The sequence below is a fragment of the Trichomycterus rosablanca genome, chromosome 2 (assembly GCF_030014385.1).
Source record: "Trichomycterus rosablanca isolate fTriRos1 chromosome 2, fTriRos1.hap1, whole genome shotgun sequence".
In the NCBI taxonomy this organism is placed as follows: Eukaryota; Metazoa; Chordata; class Actinopteri; order Siluriformes; family Trichomycteridae; genus Trichomycterus; species Trichomycterus rosablanca.
The window spans coordinates 39,950,357-39,972,498 of record NC_085989.1 but is presented as its reverse complement, the minus strand read 5'-3'; the positions used below and the strand labels follow the sequence as shown (position 1 = coordinate 39,972,498).

The 22,142-nt window shown below is 40.0% G+C and overlaps 2 protein-coding genes across 3 annotated transcripts in view; one reads left to right on the top strand and one right to left on the bottom strand.

The window, feature by feature from the left end:
• The window catches only part of slc27a1a (solute carrier family 27 member 1a), a 30,985-nt gene extending 19,609 nt beyond the window's left edge, over nucleotides 1-11,376 (top strand). For both annotated transcript variants that reach the window (XM_063015493.1, XM_063015486.1), the window contains 8 exons: nucleotides 1,019-1,110; nucleotides 1,722-1,831; nucleotides 5,033-5,242; nucleotides 5,464-5,590; nucleotides 5,686-5,823; nucleotides 7,591-7,755; nucleotides 7,853-7,999; nucleotides 10,215-11,376. In XM_063015493.1, the coding sequence (XP_062871563.1) occupies nucleotides 1,019-1,110; nucleotides 1,722-1,831; nucleotides 5,033-5,242; nucleotides 5,464-5,590; nucleotides 5,686-5,823; nucleotides 7,591-7,755; nucleotides 7,853-7,999; nucleotides 10,215-10,372 (1,147 nt within the window). In that variant the 3' untranslated portion in view covers nucleotides 10,373-11,376. The remainder of the gene's footprint in view (nucleotides 1-1,018; nucleotides 1,111-1,721; nucleotides 1,832-5,032; nucleotides 5,243-5,463; nucleotides 5,591-5,685; nucleotides 5,824-7,590; nucleotides 7,756-7,852; nucleotides 8,000-10,214) is intronic.
• A 1,416-nt stretch (nucleotides 11,377-12,792) lies between these two features.
• trim35-13 (tripartite motif containing 35-13) lies at nucleotides 12,793-21,917 on the bottom strand. Its single transcript, XM_063015474.1, has 6 exons — nucleotides 21,456-21,917; nucleotides 20,834-20,929; nucleotides 18,332-18,562; nucleotides 18,209-18,231; nucleotides 15,621-15,739; nucleotides 12,793-13,461 (listed from the first exon to the last, which is right to left on the bottom strand). Exons 1-6 carry the CDS (start codon nucleotides 21,840-21,842, stop codon nucleotides 12,923-12,925), a joined length of 1,395 nt encoding a protein of 464 aa, XP_062871544.1. The 5' UTR covers nucleotides 21,843-21,917; the 3' UTR covers nucleotides 12,793-12,922.
• Between the last annotated feature and the right edge of the window lie 225 nt (nucleotides 21,918-22,142).

The following is a 22,142-nucleotide window of genomic DNA, read 5'->3' as shown; positions in this document are numbered from 1 at the left end:
TGCTATTTAGAATGAGTAGGGGTTCAGTGGGTTTATTAAAGCTCATCCTGACAACATTAGTGTTAGTACAAGATACTGGGGCATAATGCAAAATATCCACATCATATATATTAAATCTTATAAATGCATAAGAAAGTTCAGATTAGAAACTTATGTGACTACACAGAGCTGGTGCTGCAAACTGAGGGGGAGTAAATCCATCTCATTTGGAGTAAAGCATTAGCTGTTCAATTAATTGAAACAACATTTTAACCAACAGCATTAAGCAAACTATGACTTCTACATGAGTTTTATTTTTTTGGTCAGCCCTAGTTCTGACCTATTGAGTCATGGACTCCACAAAACCTCTGATTGCGTCTTGTGGTATCTGGCACCAAGACGTGAGCAATAGATCATGTCCTGTGTGTTCTCATATCTTCGTCCTATTCTGCATAAACCTTTTCAGCAATTTGTGCTCTTTTGTTGGATTGGACCAGGTGGGCTCGCCTTTGCTTCCAACCCTCATTAATGAGCTTTAGATGCTCATGACCCTGTTGATGGGTTACCAGTTGCCACTTTTGGTTGTTACTGATCATTGCATACCAGTAAAACAATCCTCAAAATTGCTGTTTTGAAAATGGTCCTACCCAGTTGTTTACCCATTCTAGCCTGATTGTTCATGTGATACCTACACATCCCTCCCATTGACAGGTGTCATTTTCAGTTGTAGCCTAGCAGTTAAGGTACTGGACTAGTATCGAAAGGTTGCTGTTTTAAGCCCCACTACTGCCAGGTTGCCACTTTTGGGCCCTTGAGCAAGGCCCTTAACCCTTAATTGCTAAGACAATATACTGTCACAGTACTGTAAGTCGCTTTGTATAAACGTGTCTGCTAAATGCCGAAAATGTAAATAATCAATGTTTTTCTCTTCACCTGTCAGTGGTTTGGTTGTGGCTGATCAGTGCATGTACAACACACAAATTACACACTCTAGCTTAACTTTGGTTTCTCATACATGATGTTTATGGGTTTTTTCTAGGTATTATAGAATAACTGCTTTTGGCTATTATGCTTTCCGCATGACTCCAGATGATATCATCTATGACTGCTTGCCCCTCTACCATTCAGCAGGTATTCAGTACATCCTTTATAAAACATAAAAACAAAAGTAGAATTATAATATAAAAATATGGCCCAAAGTATTTGGACACCAGCCTATGATCCTCTTGGATATCCCAATTCATGGAGTGACCTTTATGTGATCCTTTTAGCTGTAACAACAGTCATAACTTGTGAGAAGGCTTGTGCTCATTCAGTCAAAAGAGCATGTGTATGGCCGGGCACTGATGTTGCTCAAGACTGCATCAATCGATGTTCCAGTTCATTCTAAAGCTGTTCAGTGGGGCTAAGGTCAGGGCTCTAAACAGGTCCCTGGAGTTTCTCCAAGTTTTTATTGTGTCTGTATTGTGCTTGCTTCATGCACAAGGGCACAGTCATGCTGGAACAGGAAATTGCCTTCCCTGAACTGTTGCTGTTGGAAACATATACTATCCTGTATGTAATTGATTTATTACACCTGCAAGCAACTGTTGTGGCTGGAACACATGAATTCAAAAATCAGAAGGGGGTGTCCCAATGCTTTCATAAAGTACATATAGTGTATTAGTCATGTTGGTTATATTATGTAAATGTATGTTGTCTCTAAATACTATGATGAGTGTTGATGCTCTACATTTCCTCAGGTAATATAATGGGTGTTGGCCAGTGTTTACTCAACGGACTGACTGTAGTAGTGAAGAAGAAATTTTCAGCCAGTCGCTTCTGGGAAGACTGCATCAAATACAACTGCACTGTGAGTTAATTATTGTTCTCTCAGTGACTAATACAGGAACAGGTGCTCTTCACAAAACTGAGACACATTTCTAAGTCAGGGAGGTCAGACTGTAGTGATCTTGAGTCCATATTCCTTATTAAACAGTATGCTTTGTGTTTAGACCCATTTTCAGAACTATAAAGTGCTTTATGCTTAGTTCACACTACACAGTTTTTGCCCTGATTTTCACTCGCCGACTGGTCGCCGCTAGATGTGGCAGCTTGGGAGCAACTCGGCGTTCGCTCGGGGATCGAAACTCGGCTCTTGATCGCTATGTGTGGACTGTTCAACTACTCGATCTGAGCGGCTCGCTGAGCGCTCGCTGACTAAAAAAATATCTAGCATTTTAAATATCTGGACCAGTCTACAACTCAAAATCATGTACTGTGAAAGGCGTTGCGAGCAGGTTGCGAGTGGTAGCGAGCGCTATGTGGAAATACAGCCAATGAGAACGCTGGATACGGGGTGAGGGGAAACCCGGGGGAGGAGTTGTAAATGTGTGGTTCAGGGGCATAATATAGTTTCTATCAGAATACATCAGCACACACACAAGCTTTGCAGAATTTGTGATCTTATCGTCCACGCCAAACCATAATACCAACTCAGTACAGAACAGACACTCCCTGCACTCCGATTTATTTATTTTCCTGCTTGCTTTAACGCTGCATATCAGCGCACAAACAACTTTGATCGCTCGCTTATTGTTGACGTGCATTTTTGGACATGGTATCATTAAACCCCTCGTCACTTCTCGTGTGTGTTTTCGTAGTTTGGGAGACCAGACAGACTCATCTGCGATTCCTCATGGTAGATCGTGTAGTGTGTGACCCCCTATCGCCGATCAGTCGTATAGTCTAAATTCCACAACGACTTTAAAGATTCCCGATTACAAGAGATCCAGTTGTGTAGTGTGACCTGTACAGCGACCTGAACAACTGGAAAGCTGTGTAGTGTGAACTTGGCATTACTTAGTCACTGTGGTCCCTCCAGTCTCCTGCTTGGATCTCTAGCATCAGAATTATATTTTCCTATCGTCCTGTGCTATGGAACAACCACAAAGCATCATGAAGCAACTCCAAAGCATAATGCCTTTTCTCCCATGCTCCCATTTTTGTTTTGGTATTTATGACCAGATTGAGTGATTTTGACTTCTTCCGTCCACAACACATTTATGTTAAGCCATCTGGTTTATCTAGATTTAGTTTTTTGTCCTTTCGACTCTGTTTAGGAGTTGCATCCCCTGCTCACTCACTATTGGACTTGGTCCACCTTTCTCGTTTTTGCCACTTAGCCAGCTTTTTTTTTTTTGTTATTTTGATTCACTTTTTTTCTTAATTCTTTTTCCACTAACCCCTGTTTTTGCTTAGCCAATGCACGGTCCAGGGGACGTTATATATGTCTGTGACTTATTGTACTGTCATAAGTACATAGAATATAAAATGTTTTAATTTCACCATGTACATAATGAAGGTTTTGAGTACTATAAGATTTGCTCGGCCCCACAAAATGACACAATATCTGATGGAATCAGTACACGTGAAACAGCTGCAATATATGTATATATGATTTTTTTATTTTATTTATAATTTAAGTATTATACAATTACTTTCAGCTCTCCCTTTAACCAATAAAACTGGCAAACTCCACTGTACAACATGACTGGTCTGTTGCAGAAAATGGGACGACTTATCTCCGCTTATATCTCCGCTTCCAATTTGCTTATAACGTTATAAGCGAATTGGAAGCGGAGATATAAGCGGAGATAAGTCATCCCATTTTCTGCAACAGACCAGTCATGTTGTACAGTGGAGTTTGCCAGTTTTATTTAGCAACTGACCTGAAGTATTTTTGTTGTGTAAGACATACCCGCAATCCACTATTTTAATTATTGCTCGACTGTCTATAGAGGAATCGTGTCCTTGCATATGTGGATTGTTACTGCGTTTGTAACATTGTTGTTTGCAACAGGCGTGGCTCAACAAACCATGCAGTATATAGTGTATATACTGTAGTTTGTTCTAAACTGCCGACACGGCTCATTTCTTTGTCAGGGTCCTCTGGTGCATATTTGGTCCACCTCTCTTCATCCTCCATCTGTTTTTTTTTTTTTTTCTTCACAATATCGAGGAAGCCTCTCTCATCTGTAAACACTGTTAAGCTAACGCTACCTGGCTAACTCGTAAGCTTATATAATCTGCACAGCGCTCCATAGCACTTTAAGCAGCGAACAATATTATAATGATTTGTTGCCTATTGAAGCTTACAGCTGTTGTATTAACTATGCTACGGTATGGCGGTATTTGAAAAGTCTATACGGTATGAGGAAGCAAAGATGGTATACCGAATGTACCGTCATACCACCCATCACTGCTTTAACTTTGGTGATGAGGTTGCATTAAGGTTTTCTTCTCTCGTGTCATCCATGCAGATTATGTATGTGCAGTTAATTCTGCACAGTAGAGCAGTGCACCACCAAGCATTTGTCTGCTAAACCTTTTTGCAGATGCTTTGCTACCATATGGGAAATCGCTTTGCTTTTTTGGCCAACATACAAGAAAATATTCCTGAGAGTTCTTGGTCTTCCAGATCTTGTCATGCCATTCACAATTTTATTTAACTGCCATTTCTTTAAGGCATTTCAGACCTTTGGAATATTTTTTATAGTCTAACGGGGTTTGTAGACATTCATTAAATTTATTCTCACATCATCAGTCAGCTGCTCGCAGGAGCCCATGGTTGTTAAGTGTTGGCACAAGGTTTGAGGAAACATTTATTAAAAGTTTATTAAATTTAATGTAACTGTGAATTAACGTTTCTGTAAAATATTTTTATGGTTTGTTGCAAAGGTTAGGTCTTCACTTTTAAAAAATCATAAATATATGTGGTTTAGCCACGGGTTTGGATTTTTCCCCTTTTTGGATTTATCTGATGGCCTTGTGCACTGTTTATTGCTCATATAAATGTAGACACGTTATTTAATATGGGGACATTCATTTATAAGAAAATTAACCTTGGGGTAACAAGAGCATAATCACACCTTTTGCTGTAAATATCTTGCAGTATCTGCATATCTGGTCCCTCTTTATTAGTATTATTATTATTGTTGTTTTGGTTATACAAGACTCACACAGAATTCTTAATGTGTTTAAAGCTTTTTTAATATTCTGTGTGTTCCTCTAGGTTGTGCAGTATATTGGGGAGATTTGCCGCTACCTGCTGTCCCAACCAGTGCGTCCGTCAGAACGTGGCCACCGTGTGAGGCTGGCTGTGGGAAATGGGCTCAGACCCAGCGTTTGGGAGGCTTTCACCCAGCGCTTTGGCATCAAACAAATCGGAGAGTTCTATGGAGCTACAGAATGTAACTGCAGCATTGCCAACATGGACGGCAAGGTTAGGATTAGTAATTAATGGGTACATAATAAGCATAATTCTAGATAAAGAATGAGTGCTTTAGGTACAAATTTCATTTGCACAAATTCTCCATTTAGTTTTTATACACATTCTTCTTTATAAGTTAACATAATTTATTAAACAAGAACAGTCAGTCTTAACCAAGTTATATTATGTTATATTATGAATTGCTACTTAAATGAATTGCTGCTGCACTGTAGGTGGGAGCGTGTGGATTTAACAGCAGGATCCTGCCCAGTGTCTACCCTATCCGGCTAGTGAAGGTAAACGAGGAAACCATGGAGCTGGTTAGAAATAAGGATGGGCTTTGTGTTCCATGTCAACCTGGTGAGTTCTCCATCCTAAAAGATCTGCATGATTACTCTCGGCGTTGGTTTATAAAGTGAAAACCCACAAATACTTGTGTGCCATTTTGGCTACAGGGGAACCGGGGCTGCTGGTGGGTAAAATCAACCAGAAGGACCCTCTGCGTCGCTTTGACGGCTATGCTAATCAAGAAGCCACCAGGAAGAAGATTGCCTATAACGTTTTCAAGAAAAATGACTCAGCCTACTTATCAGGTATGCCCTTGTTGACGTCTAAAAGTTTTACTATATTTAACTGATGAAAGTACCAAAAATTTCTTTTAATGTTTTGGCTGACAAACTTGATTGTATTTTGTAAATATTTGATTTTGAGGCATATTTAGAGGCATGTTCACCATTACATCACCTTTCCTGTAAATGACACTTTTTAATGGTTTGGAAACTGATTGGGATACCGGTTGTTGCAGTTTTGCAAGTGTAATATTTCTCCATTATTGCTTGACATGAGACTTCAGCTGCTCAACTTTATTTTTGGAAATGGGGGTAGTATTTTACTTAGTATTCTTTTTTGAGGTAGTATAAAACATGCATGCTAATCTTTCTCCAGTCTTTTATTAGCGGACACTTTTATAGCAGTATCACACACACCGTTAGGGTCATTGCAGTGCAGAGAATGTTCCACCAACCAAATAACATGTTGAATTGGGGTCTTATGGGGGTTCCCTTAAGTTGAAAAATAAGGTACAGAAGGTGATAAAGAAGGTGATACAGAGCAACATATTGGCTGTATCATGTTGTATTGTGTCAGTAATTGTATACCCACAAAGTTAATCTGTATGGGTGTAGTTTATAAAATGGGTGTAGTTTATAAAATAATTGAAGAATGTACAGACCAGATAGATGTACCTAATAAAGTGCTCAGTGATTGTATATTAGTTTGATTTGGCTAACCATCACTGGAGCAATACCATGCCAACAAATTTAGGTTTTTTTTGTGTTATGCATGATCAGATCTATATAATTATTTAGTAGTTACTAAATCATAGGGCTGCCGCGATTGGTCAACCTAGTCAAAAGCGTCAATGTCAATATTTTAAGTCGATGCACTTTGCTGTGTTGGGTTCATGATTTTTGCGGTTGCCGCGGTGCTCAAAGCGCAAAAAGCTTCTTATGTGAAACACTTACCACATTGTTTACATTGCTTAGAATATGAAGTAAGTTTTGAGTGAATGTGTAGGTTACAATCTGGGCTCATTCTGTCGTTACTGTACATTGAACTTAATGAGAACTCTATTTTATTTCTGCTATAAGTTTAGGCACATTGCTTTGTGTACAGAATGCCATAAACACACGTTGCACCTTGTTTAATATGGAGTACTTTGTTAATTTGATAATATGGACATAAACCCTGTTTACATTTAGTTTTGTGCCATATTATTATGCCATACAGTTTGTTGTTAAAATAAAAGAAGCTTAAATGAGATTCTAAATTACATTAAAATGGAAAATTAATCGTTTAGATTAATCGACTAATCGATAAAAATAGTCTATAGATTAATCTATAGAAAAATAGTAGTTAGTGGCAGCCCTAGTAAATCATACACAAATTCCTCCTCATTTGTTCCATGTATGGATGAATTTACACATTTATGAAAGCATATACATGACCGTCCTGACAAATGCATTTGGGCCTACAGTATAAGTGTGTTTTGAGCAGGTTTCGATAGAAAATGTCCATTCTTGTCTGTGATGATCATAATCCATAGAGAGTAGATGGAAAACCACTAGCCTATTGATTTCTGTTAATGACCAGTGTAATTGAGGGCAGTTGTAGCTTAGTGGTTTAGGTACTGCCATGTTGCCACTGTTGGGCCCTTGAGCAAGACCCTTAACCCTCAAATGCTTAGACTGTATACTTTCACTGTAAGTCGCTTTGGATAAAAGTGTCCACTAAAATGCCTAAAATGTAATTGTATTGTGTAAATGTTACAGTTCTTTTTGCATTCATCTGGTCTCCTTCAGGTGATGTTCTGGTGATGGACGAGCTGGGCTACATGTACTTCCGGGACCGCAGTGGTGACACGTTTCGCTGGAAAGGGGAAAATGTCTCCACCACTGAAGTGGAAGGAACACTGAGCAGCCTGTTGGGCCAGACAGATGTGGCTGTGTACGGAGTAGCTGTGCCAGGTCGGCAAAATTAGATTCTTTTGGAAATGGAACTCATGTCTTAGTAATGCTTTTTTAACCTGTGAGGACTGCTTGCATGTTAATATGTGAATTTCAGGTGTGGAGGGAAAAGCTGGAATGGCAGCCATTGCCGATATGAAGGGGAACTTTAACTGTGAATGTTTCCTGAAAGAAATACAGAAGGTGCTGCCTCCATACGCCCGGCCAGTCTTTCTCCGCATCTCCCCTCATGTAGACACTACAGGTGAGTAGTGTTGCCAAAAGTCACAATACCTTTTCTTGATCCCCAGAAAATTACAAAACAAAACAAGGAAACTTCAGCCGTAATTTACAGACAAAAGTTCAAAGAAAAGATTTTCAGCGTTTTCAAAGATGTACTTAATTCTATTTGTTAAATATAAACACATTTAGAAATTATTCCAAAATAATTAATTAATTCTCTGGGTCACATTATCTATTTTTTTTTATTATAATTTTTTAATTGATTGGGAATTGAACATGTTTTTGCAATTTTTATTTTTGCTGTACACAAGACTTTTTAAGACTGACCACAAGACTGTTTAACAGTCCGTGGTCAGCACTGTCTGATTCTCTTCTTTATGATGTGCCAGATATTATGAATAGAAGACAGATCTGGACTGCAGGCAGGCCAGTCAGGCACACACACTTTATGTCTACAAAGTCTTGCTGTTGTAACTCGTGCAGAATGAGGCCTGACATTGTCCTGCTAAAACAGACATTGGGTCTGTCTGAAAACATAGTGAGCTCTCTACATAGTCACATTTTACGTCATCCTATGTGCGCTCCCGAGAAGAAGGCTGTCTAAATTCTTAAATACCTTACAATGCTGCATACTGAGGTGCCTTAATTCTAAGGGATAATTTAACTTCCTTAGCGGTAAAGGCAATCCCAGCATTTAGTGCAGCACAACTTTTCTCAGAATATATTACAAATATGGCAGACGAATGCAGAGTAACAAACTGAGTTCTTTTCAAATGTAAATAAATTATTATTGATTTTTATTTTGTATAAAGGTGTACAAGTGTCATTTTATTTGTAAGTTCAGGCTTGTTAGATCGCCCATGCCATGGCCACTGATGCACCCCCATGCTTTCACAGCTTCTGGTTTGCACTTTTCATTGGCAACAGTCTAGATGGTCTATTTATTCTTTGGCACATAGAATCTGACGTTTGTTTTTTCCAAAAGCTAGCTGAAATGTGGACTTGACTCAACACAGAACACGTTTCTGCAGTCTTTCGGTCCATCTTAAATAAATTTGTCTTTTATGAACTATTATTATGATTTCCTCTTTGCATAGTTTTAGGTTGCATTTCTTGATGCAATGACGTACTGTGTTAATTGATAATGATTTTCCAAAGTACTCCTGAGCCCATGTGGCTTTCTAATCTTTTGAGCCCACAAGTAGTTGTAAGTGATGAACATGTAATTTGAGTAATTATCGGTCTGCATTGTTGGTTTTTTATCGGTTTCTTGTACCACCCATACGGCCCACTTTGGTACAGTTGGTCTCTGGTCAAGAAGGGTTGTCAAATTTATCATGGCTACTGAGATATTGAATTTGTGATATATACATCTACAGGTGTACAGTACAACGAAATTCTTTCTTCGCATATCCCAGCTTGTTTGGAAGCTGGGGTCAAAGCACAGGGTCAGCCAATGTACGGGGCCCCTGGAGCAGAGAGGGTTAAGGGCCTTGCTCAAGGGCCCAACAATGACTGCATGGCAGAGCTGGGATTTGAACTTTTAACCTTTCAGTTGATAGCCCAAAGCACTACCCACTAGGCTACCACTGTCCCTAGCACAGGTCACTTGGCAATGGAAACTACTAAATGTGGGATCATAGATTTTAAAATGTACCGTACCATTGGGTACTGTGCAATAAAAAAGGAACATACAAGGACTTATGAGAATAGAAACCAGTCCAAAAGTGAATAACACTAGTCTAGTTAAATTCAGTAGACAATCTATCCACTGGTGAAGCACTGGAATTGCATTACTTAGAGCTCTTCAGGATTCAGGATCAGTTACTTTTCCTGCACTAAACATCTGTGACCTTGAATAAATGAATGCTCCAAATAGTACTGTCTTTTTTGCTTTTATTCTATCCACCACTTTATCCTGGTCAGGGTTGCGGTGGGCCCAATTTCACAGGTGAACACTGGGTGCAAGGCAGGAATACCTTGGACAGGGCACCAATAAATCGCAGGGCGTTGAACATCCCACTCAGACATAGCCTATCATGTCTGTATAGATGTCTGGTCAGCCAATAGCAGTGGGCTAGAGTAATAGACAGCTGTGCCACCCAAGCACCTCTAAAATAGTACCAATAAAGCAAAGTAAATGGAGTTCTATATACTGTAAGAATGACTGTATTGTGTCTGTCTGCTTATCTAGTTATATGTTGGTTAATTTATCGAATTATTTCCTACCACTCTAGGTACGTTTAAAATTCAGAAAACCAAGTTACAGAAGGAAGGATTCGACCCTCGTGTAACAACCGACCAGATCTACTTTCTAAACTCCAGAGCAGGACGATATGAGGTAGTTAATGAGGAGATGTATAATGCCTTAATGGACAGTAAGGTGTCTCTGTAAGTAGAGGTCAGGTCTGACGAGCTGTGGCACTTCAGGGATCAGTTACAGAGATGCAGAAGGTTTCAGGTGTGTTCCGTTCTGCTCATGTTACAACAGATGTTACATAGCACACTGTTTAATTGAATAGCACTGATTAATGGAGTAGCACTACATTTAAAAAGGTTTTACAGAGTGTATGCTGTGCCTTGGTTATGAGACGCACATTAGGATTAAGGGGTTTTTTACTAGGGTGTTGAGTTACCAGCCAAAAGTACTGTCTGATATGGATGTTTTTTGTTCAAAGAGGCATGTTACGTTTAGAATGAGGTCAAGATGTGCTTGCTAAAAGATTTTAATGATTTAAGTAATTATTTTATGCTGGATATGCAACTTGTAGCTGCCCTTATTAGCCAATCAAATGGCTAATGAGTGTAGATACATGGAAAGTAAGTGACAAGTTCTCTAACAGTGTTTTTCTAAATGTTTTAGTTTCTCTCTCTCTCTCTCTCTCTCTCCTCTCCTCTCTCTCTCTCTCTCTCTCCTCTCTCTCCTCTCTCTCTCTATCCAGTTTTGTTGGCCCATCCTGAGAGAGTCTAAAGCAGTATTAAACATTATTATATAGTAAAACACATTTTAGCAATACCTAAAACTTTTAAACGAGTGTGTAGTTTACTTTTCTAGTAAGTCATTCTTCTTCAGGTTGCTAAACACTAAAATTGTTGTTACTCTAAACCCTGACCTCTTATAAAATGTATTTTATTGGTTATAGATGTATATTTTTAAAACCACTCAGTAAAACAATGTGCCTTAATTATGTTTCCCCGATCCATATTCTATTAATGGAATAGGCTAATGTCTAGATTAAAATTAAAGATTATAATTAAGCATTTATGCAAGGTTGTAATTTAATTTAGACAGCAGTTAGGAAACAGAATTTTATATTACTGTGAATGCTGACATTGCCCCTTTTCTAACCTGGTGTCAATGTAAATCAAGCTAATTAAAAATGTAATTAAAACTCTTCATTCTTGACTTTGTTTTTTTACTTTGAAAGTAAATGTGATGAAATGCTGATATGTCGAATGACCAGTATGGTACATTTTTCTGGCTGCTTATGCCAAGTTCACACTACACCACTTTCCAAGTCATCAGGTCGCTGTACAATTCACAATACACAACTGGATCTCTTGTTATTGGGAGTCTTTCAAGTCGGTGTGGCTTTCACACTACGCGATCTATGTATCTAACTGGAATCGCAGGTGAGCTTCTCTGTTCTCCCAAACTACGCTTTGTCACGAAAACAAACGCGAGAAGTGACGAGGGGTTAAACGATACCACGTCCAAAAATGCACGTCAACAAGTAGCGAGCGAACAAAGTTTGTGCGCTGATGTGCAGCGTAAAATCAAATAGGAAAAACAGGAACAGCATGGATTGTTCTATAGTGAGTTTGAGGTTAATAAATATTTTTTGTAATGCAACGGTGGTGTTATTTTGTAGAGAATGATAAGGTCAGAAATACTGTAATACTTGTGTGTGTGCCGATATATTCTGATATAAACTATATTATGCCCCTGTCCCACCTTTTTACACTCCTCCCCTGCATTTTCCCTCACCCTGTATCTTGCGTTCTCATTGACTGTTCGACATATAGCACTCATTGCCAGTTGGGCAACTCGGATACTTGATACTTGACTCGGATACTTGCTTTAGACTTTATCAGATACTTGACAAGCTAGATATCTCTCTTCGGCAAACCGCTCAGATGGAGTTGTTGAGCAGTTCCCACATAGCGATTGAGAGTTTCGATCGCCGAGCGAACACCGAGTTGCTCTCAAGCCGGCAAATCTAGCGCCGACCAGTCGGCGAGCGAAAATCAGGGCAAAAATCGTGGTGTGAACTAGGCATTAGATGTAAATAAATTGAGCCAACTTGGGACTTATTCACTCATGTCCTTTTACCTGGAAATATATCAGTTGTTATTTATGCAATAAAGGTTTAATGTGGGGTGTGGTCTTAAACACTGTGTAAGGACCTTGGTTAGTAGCCAGAGGCACCTGTGCATGAGACTGGCCTCACGCAATCCACTGAAGTATGGCATGTGTCGGAGGGAGCATATGTCAAGCAAATATACCCTCCGGACGCGACCAGGGTCCCCCAGCACTGAAGGACTAATTGGCGACCCTAAAAGTACATAAATAAAATAGCAAAAAAAGAAAGCATAGAAAGAAGTGTTTTTTTGGCTGTCACATTATGCCATCAGCCAGCCAACATATCTAACATGAGATGTCACATGACTGTGAGGTCTTTCCCTTCACAAAAATTATGTTTGAGAGTCTTAGAGGGCAAAACACAAGTAAGTTAGTAAGTACCTCACTGAAATAATTGTACGTAATTCCTCCATAATTCAAAACACTAGATGACACATATCAAAATATCATTAGTAACATTACATAGATTTATTTTATTGAATTATTTATTTATGTCATGTTAACCCAGAATGTCTAGCAGGTGGATTTGTGGTCACCATCCCAGTCTGACCCTGTAAATATAACGATTAATTATGAGAAGATCTAGCGGTCCACTTTAACCAGCACAGTCGCTGGAAGCACTTTAAGTGGGTAATCTTTGCAGGCGCTACAGAAGTACGGAAACACCTGCGTAGTGATGATGTCCGTAAACGTGTACAGTGGCGTCCTTTCTTTTGGGTCAAAGAAAGTGACCTTCGCCCTGTCCATATCCAGCACGACCCTCACCACCTCCGGCTGTCTGCTCATGGTCAGTGGCTCCCACGGTGCCGAGCAGGCCTTGTACTCGCCGTTCCGCAGCCTGATGGTCCAGAAACCCTCTGCGGGGGTCAGTACGTTTTTGCCTTTCCTTTTTACTGAGTGGCTGGCTACTCCGATAACCCAGTAAGTGTTGCCTCTGACTTCGACCTCCCAGCTGTGTCTGCCTGAGCTGAAACCCTCGGAGCCCAGCATCTCTGCGCTGACGTCGAAGCGCTCTGGGTTGTTTGGAAGCTTGAAGATCTGGGGACAGCACTGCAGTGTCGTCAGGTCCTCTGACAGCTGAAAACAGCTGGCTGCTGTGTTTGGGTCCAGAATCACTGGTGCTATGCAATAGAAATTTTAATAAATTGTTACCAAAGTGGGAATACAGCTTTTAAAATACATTTTTTTTTCAGACCACATCCTAGCATACTAAATTACTATATTGCTATATTACATTAGTACACTATCTTTACTACAATTACATATTATTGGGTATGTGCTATGCAGGATTATAGTCAGGAACTTGCTGTAGCCTAGTGGTTAGGGTACTGGATTAGTAATCAGAAGTTTGCTGGTTCAAGGCCCGCCACTGTTGGGCCCTTGAGCAAGGCCCTTAACCCTCAATTGCTTAGATTGTATACTGTCGCAGTACTGTATGTCACTTTGGATAAGTTGGATAGTTTTTTTGTATTTTGAGTCCCACAGAGAGCTCATGAAGAGACACTGTGCACTCCATGGATACCCCACAACTAGTGTGGGGTAGTGCAGATGCCTTGACCAGTCAGCAACGATTGAAATGGTACAGCTCGGTGGCACGGTGGCTCGGTGGGTAACGCAGTTGCCTTACAGCAAGAAAGTCCTGTGTTTGAGTTGTTCGGGTCCTTTCTGTGTGGAGTTTGCATGTTCTCCCCGTGTCTGCGTGGGTTTTTCTCTAGGAGCTCTGGTTTCCTCCCACAGTCCAAAGACATGCAAGTGAGGTGAATTGGATACACAGAATTGTTCAAAACATTGTGTTTGACATTAAACTTGAACTGATGAATCTTGTGTAACCAGTAACTCCCTGGTCTGTCATAATAGTAACCAAAGTGTAAAACATGACATTAAAATCCTAATCAAATAAAAAGGTAAAGCTGCAATTTCACATCCAGTTGTGCCTGTTTGGATGCCTGACCTGGGGTTCAAACTCAAGAGCTCAAGATCTTGGTGTTGAGGGACTAGCACAGTAGACCAGTGCAACACACAAGCGCCACAAACCCTCACAAGTTTACCATGTGCAATGCCAAGCTCCAGTCGGACTTAAGTCAAGGTGTGTTTTTTGAAGGGATTAATTTTTCTTTCTCATGTGGCAGTCTGATAAATTACTTTTAATTTGGTGAATACCAGGAGAACATTGCCTGCTAGAATACACAGTGCCAACGGTAATGTTTGGTAGAGGAGGTGTAAGTATCTGGGTTGTCTTTACTGGTATGTACTGAGCCCCGTATTGCTAGAGAAAAAAATTCCTAATATCACAGCACACAATGACATTTTAATGAATTGTGTGCCTACGACATGGTTTGGTGATTGACCTAAGATGGTTTAATAAAAGGTGGCTAATCCTAAAAACATTTTGCTATTAGATACTAGGCACTACTTTGATTGCTGTGTGTTTACTGGTTATGGCAGTCCCGTAGTGATTCTGATCAGGCTCAGATAAAAATAAACAAGGTCCATAAAGAACTCATTTGTTACCCCATCCATTGTCTTGTGGGGTAAACTGAAGTATGACTTAGCACCCAACAAAAACCCAGCTCATAATCGTCTTAATTTTTCGCCCAGAACTCGATAAAGACAGATATCAAGGCACTTCTCTGTACTAGCACCCATGTGATGGAATGAACTTCCCCTGTCTGTCTGAACAACTGAATCGCACCATCTTTAAAAGATGATTAAAGATCTTCATCACCTCTTTACTAAGCACTTGAGATCTAACATGCATTCATTAATCTTCTATACAATCGGTCAAAAAATCTTCTACCTATACCTCGGTTCTAACAGGGTTTCAGCAGACTTGTTTCCTTAAATTAGATTAAATGCTTAATGTGGAAGCACTTCTTTAGGTTACTCTGGAGTACACAAGATGCTAAATGTAACACTAAATGCTGTAAATGTAAACATGAATGCCCAGTCTTAATAAGGGATACCTTGACGAATGAAAGTGAATCCCCACAGTCATGTTTTATGTAGTGTTTTTGAATCTGTTGCTGTGTGAGCAGTGTGGCTTAGTGGTTTTGGAGGGTCCAACCCCCAACCATCACAAAGCTGATGCTTAGGGACCACTAGTCTCATCTCTCACAGGACTCAATTAAAGCAACTGTCATTGTAAGGCACTATGGATGAAGATGTTGGCCAAATGACATTAAGTACACAATGTATTGTAAATACCAATAAAGAATTTAGTCGTGTAATAAATAAAAAACAATCAGTATAATTTATTTTGAAATGCTGCTTGGATACTTACTATATTGGATGATATTCTTCATCTTCTCCCAGATGTTAAACTTTAATGATCCTATGTGTTTGGCTACATCAACCAAAGCTCCTGATATCATCTCTGGATCTGGGGGTACCCGCCAAGTCCTGACATAGTCAAACAGAGTGTTACACAAACTTTATGTTAAGTCTAGAGAAAGTTAGCCTAGCTCAGAGTTCTAAAACTGATGATGGTTTTACCAATAAATCATTAGTCAGTAAAAAAGCAAGAAAGTATCAAATACACTGGGCCACCACAGAGATGTGACAATTCATTGTTTAGTAAAAACTCATGGAACCTGAAAGGTAATTTAGATAGTCTGCTTGTACACAAAACTAGTGATTAAAATTGTTCAATAAGAATGTGGGAGGCCCAAGTCATTATGCAGGGATGACTGCTTTCTGAAAAATACAATACTCAAACACAAGAAAATAAAGCCCTATTAATTGTCAAAAGAGTGTAAGATCTGAAGAGCAAGTCTCAGAGGTCTGACGGATGGCAGGTTTTCTGTCTAGAAAATGTATTAAAATGCCATTTCTGTGTGTAACAATAATCAGAATAAAGGTTTGGGCATAATATGAAAAAGGCTTGGCTAGTGTGTGTTGCCAAAAATATTTGGACACCCCCTCTTATTATTGAGTTGAGGTCTTTAAACCAAAATGATTGCCAACAGGTACATAAATCTAATCAAATCAATTGAGTTTGAGTCCCAGCTCTGCCATGCAGTAGAGCTGGACGGTTCCTGAATCATCAGGGTTAATGATTTGAATCTTCATACTGAATCAGGAATCATGAGTCCGAGGTCTCAATTAACCAAGATCCTATGAGTCCTCTGACTGGCTGCTGCTAAGTACACAAGGCGAGTGTGCAGACTCATGATCTGGCTGAACCAGCTTTACTCCATTTGGTAAATATAAGTAATAATACATTTTCCAATAAACGTGCAGTTAAACACACTGGTGTTCGTTATGTGGCTGATTTTATGCACATGCAATTATTATTATTATTATTATTATTATTATTAATCAGTAGTAGTGGTATAGATGTAGTAATGCAGCATATTACTACAAAATATAGTTATATTATTATTAAAATGCAAATGCTTACAGGCTACTTTAGTACTGTACCACTTAAGGAGTATCATAGCCCTTCCCCCATGGAAATGTATTGACTGTTTGTTTTGGTGCCACTGTGGCTGCCTGACTGGGTCAAGCTACCATGGCAATTTGTTGTTGATCATCCCCCTTGAACCCTTGATCCATTAATATACCCATCTGATTGGTAGGTGTGTTCCCCCCCTTCCTTGTCCCTATCCCCCAAGATCCATTTTTTGGTGTGTGGAATTTAAATAAAAATGTAAAATAAACATCTGTAACCTAATAATGTGTCTGTGGGTCCTTACAGTTGTAATTTATTTTAAATATTAGATGGATGGGTGGGGGGAATCAAGTGACTCAAGTGAACCGGATCACATTACTGAGTGACTCAGATTAACCCGAGTCCATAAAATGAACCGAATTTACCACCACGACCATGCAGCCACTGTTGGACCCTTGAGCAAGGCCCTTAACCCTCTCTGCTCCAGGGGTGGCGTACAATGTCTGACCCTGCGCTCTGACCCCAGCTTCCAAAAATAAACAAGCTGGGATATGTGAAGAAAGAATGTAGTTGTACTCTACATCTGTATATGTATATATGACAAATAAAGGCATTCTAATTCTAATTTGTAGTAACAGTTTGGGGAAAGTCTTTTCTGTACAAATTCCCTTATGTACATTACAAAATCTGGTGGACTTTCCAGAAAGTTAATGGTAATAACTGTCGACAACTTTATATTTACATTATTGCCCATGGTTTTAGAATAAGATGTCCAAAAGGATCATGGGCAGGTGTACCTCATGACAGCACAATGTATGTTTTAGTTTCAGTTTCATGACTCGGCATGGTCATGGTCAGGTGTTCACATCCCTTTTACCTTATGCTGTATTTGGATTATTGAGGGTTAAATAACTATGTATCTACACCGATCAGGCATAACATCATGTCCACCTTCCTAATATTGTGTTGGTCCTCCTTTTGCTGCCCCATACGCTACAAACTGTGATGCACTGTGTATTCTGACACCTTTCTATCAGAACCAGCATTAACTTCTTCAGCAATATGAGCTACAGTAGGTCGTCTGTCAGCCTTCGCTCCCCACGTGCATCAATGAGCCTTGGCCGCCCATAACCCTGTCGCTGGTTCACCACTATTCCTTTCTTGGACCACTTTTGATAGATGCTGACCACTGCAGACCGGGAACACCCCACAAAAGCTGCAGTTTTGGAGATGCTCTGATCCAGTTATCTAGCCATCACAATTTGGCCCTTGTCAAACTCACTCAAATCCTTACACTCGCCCATTTTCCTGCCATAAATTTAAGGATAAAATGTTCACTTGCTGCCTCATTTATTCCACCCACTAACAGGTGCCGTGATGAAGAAATAATCAGTGTTATTCACTTCACCTGGCAGTGGTCATAATGTTATGCCCTGTCAGTGTATAAAATAAGAGAAACTGCTGATAGGTTAACATACCTCTTCATGGTTTCCTTGTAATTCTAGGAAAGAAATAAAAATGAGAACATGGAGAAGCATTACTAATGATGGATGTAAGAAGTAAGTTATCTAAAACTCCAAACCCTGTACGGATTATTGTACCTGGAGGAATGGGATATCCTGAGAGCTCATCTCTTTTTCGATAAATTTAATAGTGTTGGTGAGGGATGTGAGCTCATCTTCCATCTCATCAATCTTCTGCCTTATAGTTTGGCTCTTTTCCTCCTCCTCTTGCTTCAGTTCAGAGAGTCTGGTGGCCTCTTCATCTCGAAGGAACTGGTGGATTGCTTCAAACTCCTCTCGGATCTTAGTTTCCGCATGTTCGGCCTGCCTCTGTAATGAAGATAATACATTTCCATAATGGTTTATACTTCAGTGAACATCAATTCACCAGGCAGAATTAAACTAAGTAATCTGCAAGCATGATATTAGCTTCCACTTCTGGGATAGTTATACAATATAATCCATAATATTTACATAATGTTTTATAACATTAATACAATATCACACCTGGCCATGAGCTTTATGTACATCTTATTCCAAAACCAAAGAGCATGCAAACTCATTCATGGATTACAATACAACTTTTAACAAGTCGGCACGGTGGCTAAGTGGGTAGCACTGTTGCCTCACAGCAAGAAGGTCCTGGGTTCAATCCCCAGGTGGGGTGATCCAGGTCCTTTCTGTGTGGAGTTTGCATGTTCTCCCTGTGTTTGCGTGGGTTTACTCCGGGAGCTCCGGTTTTCAGTCCAAAGACATGCAAGTGAGGTAAATTGGAGATACAAATATAACCTTGTGAACTGATGAACCTTGTGTAATGAGTAACTACCGTTCCTGTCATGAATGTAACCAAAGTGTAAAACATGACGTTAAAATGCTAATAAACAAACAAACAAACAACTTTCAACACAGCAATGACATCAGGTATACCATCAAAACAACACTGGATTGACATCAGGTCAGTGACCTGAAGGGGACGTTCACATGATACATGGAAAAAAGTTTGACTCAGTTTGCCACTGACCTTTTATAATGTGGTAAAAGAGACTCAATCAGTACCAACACGGAGAAGAAGCTGATTTTCACCATTTCTCAGCACCCCAAGCAGACTTTTAAAGTGTACCACAATGCAAGAAGAACACAGCTACACTAAATAAAGTACAAGTGGATGCTTTCACAGTGGTAATCCACAGTGAGCGTGTTTTAATGATGTTTCACCTTAAGCAAGCAGTGAGCAAAGTGGTGCCTGAATGTCCCCCTCGTATCCTAGCCAAAGAGTAATTGAAGGAGCATGAGGGATTATTTCCATGAAAGGCAGCACGGTGGCTCACAGCAAGAAGGTCCTGGGTTTGATTCCCAGGTGGAGCGGTCTGGGTCCTTTCTGTGTGGAGTTTGCATGTTCTTCCTGTGTCTGCGGTGGGTTTCCTCCAGGAGCTCTGGTTTCCTCCCACAGTCCAAATACATGCAAGTGAGGTAAATTAGAGATTGGAGACTGTGTTTGACATTAAACTGATGAATCTTGTGTAACCAGTAACTACCTGTCCTGTCATTAATGTAACCAAAGTGTGTAAAACATGACGTTAAAATCCAAATAAGTGAAAAGGCTTTGGGGTGTGCTGGAGTAGACTCATTTGGGGTGGTTCAAATCTTCCATCATCAGTACAAGATCTCGGCTAAAAATGAATGCAACTCTAGATGAAACTTAATTGTGTAACATTGCATAAGGTTGTCAAAACAATGTCAATGTAGATTGGTGACATTATTACATATTATATACACTGATCAGCCATAACATTAAAACCACCTCCTTGTTTCTACACTCACTGTCCATTTTATCAGCTCCACTTACCATATAGAAGCACTTTGTAGTTCTACAATTACTGGCTGTAGTCCATCTGTTTCTCTACATACTTTTTTTTAGCCTGCTTTCACCCTGTTCTTCAATGGTCAGGACCCCCATGGGACCACCACAGAGCAGGAATTATTTAGGTGGTGGATCATTCTCAGCCCTGCAGTGACAATGTCATGGTGATGGTGTGTTAGTGTGTGTTGTGCTGGTATGAGTGGATCAGACACAGCAGCGCTGCTGGAGGTTTTAAATACCATGTTCACTCACTGTCCACTCTATCAGACACTCCTACCTAGTTGGTCCACCTTGTAGATGTAAAGTCAGAGACGATCGCTCAGCTATTGCTGCTGTTTGAGTTGGTCATCTTCTAGACCGTCATCAGTGGTCACAGGACATTTTTGGTTGGTGGACTATTCTCAGTCCAGCAGTGACAGTGAGGTGTTTAAAAACTCCAGCAGCGCTGCTGTGTCTGATCCACTCATACCAGCACAACACACACTAACACACCACCACCATGCTGAGAATGATCCACCACCTAAATAATACCTGCTATGTAGTGGTCCTGTGGGGGTCCTGACCACTGATGAACAGCATGAAAGGGGGCTAACAAAGCATGCAGAGAAACAGATGGACTACAGTCAGTAATTGTAGAACTACAAAGTGCTTCAATATGGTAAGTGGAGCTGAAAAAACATTAAGAATTTATAATACATGCTATAAATTGTAAATAAACATATAATAATTAAAGAAAGTACTTTAATGTGCTCTGCTGTTTGATCGTATGTAAGTTTTTTATCCCTGAAGAGCTTCAGCTTTTCCTGCAAAGGCTTCAGCGCAGTGTTCAGTTCAGCCTGAAACAAAGCACAATAACAATGGGTAATATGCTCCACAAACATGCATTTAGTTCTTTAGACACAACATTTATTGATGTCAATGTTTAGCTATCAGAACACACTTTTTCCAGGCTGAAAAAGGTCACCGGTAGGGTATTAGAGACTCGAGAATTTCTTTCATAACTTTTGTGTAAGCCAAGAAGAGAAATGTTATGATGATGCAAGCTCAGTTGGAGTTTCACCTCAACCTAAGTCAAAGAGGGCAGGTGCAGTCGACTGGAATGGAGTGTGGCAAACACTTGAGAATGCAGTGCGGAGTCTGGTTTCAGATTTTTCAGAAGGCTCTCTGCCAGAGCCTGAACATGTCAGGATATTCTTAGTAGATGTTAAAAGTATAGACTTTTAGGACGTACAAACTAGTTTCTGAGTCACTGAATCAAAGCAATGATCAGTCTATAATTGTTATTATTTAATGTTACTTATTACATCATCATTCAGTTATGACGTCTTAAACTCTCGCTGGCTTTCTTTCTTCCAAACATACCTTACAGTCCTGAGACGCCTCCTCCAAAGAGTATAGCCTGTGCCCTTTATGGCCCCCTGATGACTTGCATGAAGCACATGCTGGTTGTAGATCCTCCAGACAGAATAGACTCAGTGTTTCACCATGCTCCTTACAAGCAAAAGGGTTATTCTTGCGCTGTTCCATCAGAAAACCCTGACAAGACCTCTCAAGCGAAGCATTGACCATTAGCTCGGCCTTGGACGATGGCTGGCAGCAGAGAGGGCATTCACAATCCCCTCCACCGCTCCAGCTGCTTTCCAGGCATGGTTTACAGAATCTGTGTCTGCAAAAGAGAACCACCGGCTGCTGGAAAATCTTCCCGCATAATGGACAGGAAAGGTCCTCTTCAAGGCGCCTGGTGGACATTGCTTCTTTGAGAGTGGAAGTAAGTGTGGAGGTAAGTGATGAGGTTAAAATAGGGTTACCGTGCTCCACCCACCCCTGTAGTGCTACCCTGTGGCTCTACTTTTTCTTGGACTTCCTATTTGACACTGGATACACTCACTGCTAACAAACTCATGTATCATAGTGCCTGATGGACCTAATTAGGTTTACAGATGATGTACAGAAGATGCAGGAAAAGATTGTAATGACTTTGCCAGAACATGATTTAATTTCATTAAAAATATAAAATATGTAATTAGATACATTTATACATTTATCAAA

What these genes read in the sequence shown, in the direction of transcription:
- trim35-13 (XM_063015474.1), bottom strand. Translation starts at nt 21,842, where the DNA reads ATGTCCACCAGGCGCCTTGAAGAGGACCTTTCCTGTCCATTATGCGGG. An exon ending in AGGCGTCTCAGGACTGTAAG is followed by an intron (nt 20,930 to 21,455) that starts GTATGTTTGGAA and finishes GCTTTGTTTCAG; the next exon opens with GCTGAACTGAACACTGCGCT. An exon ending in GAAGAATATCATCCAATATA is followed by an intron (nt 13,462 to 15,620) that starts GTAAGTATCCAA and finishes TCTATTGCATAG; the next exon opens with CACCAGTGATTCTGGACCCA.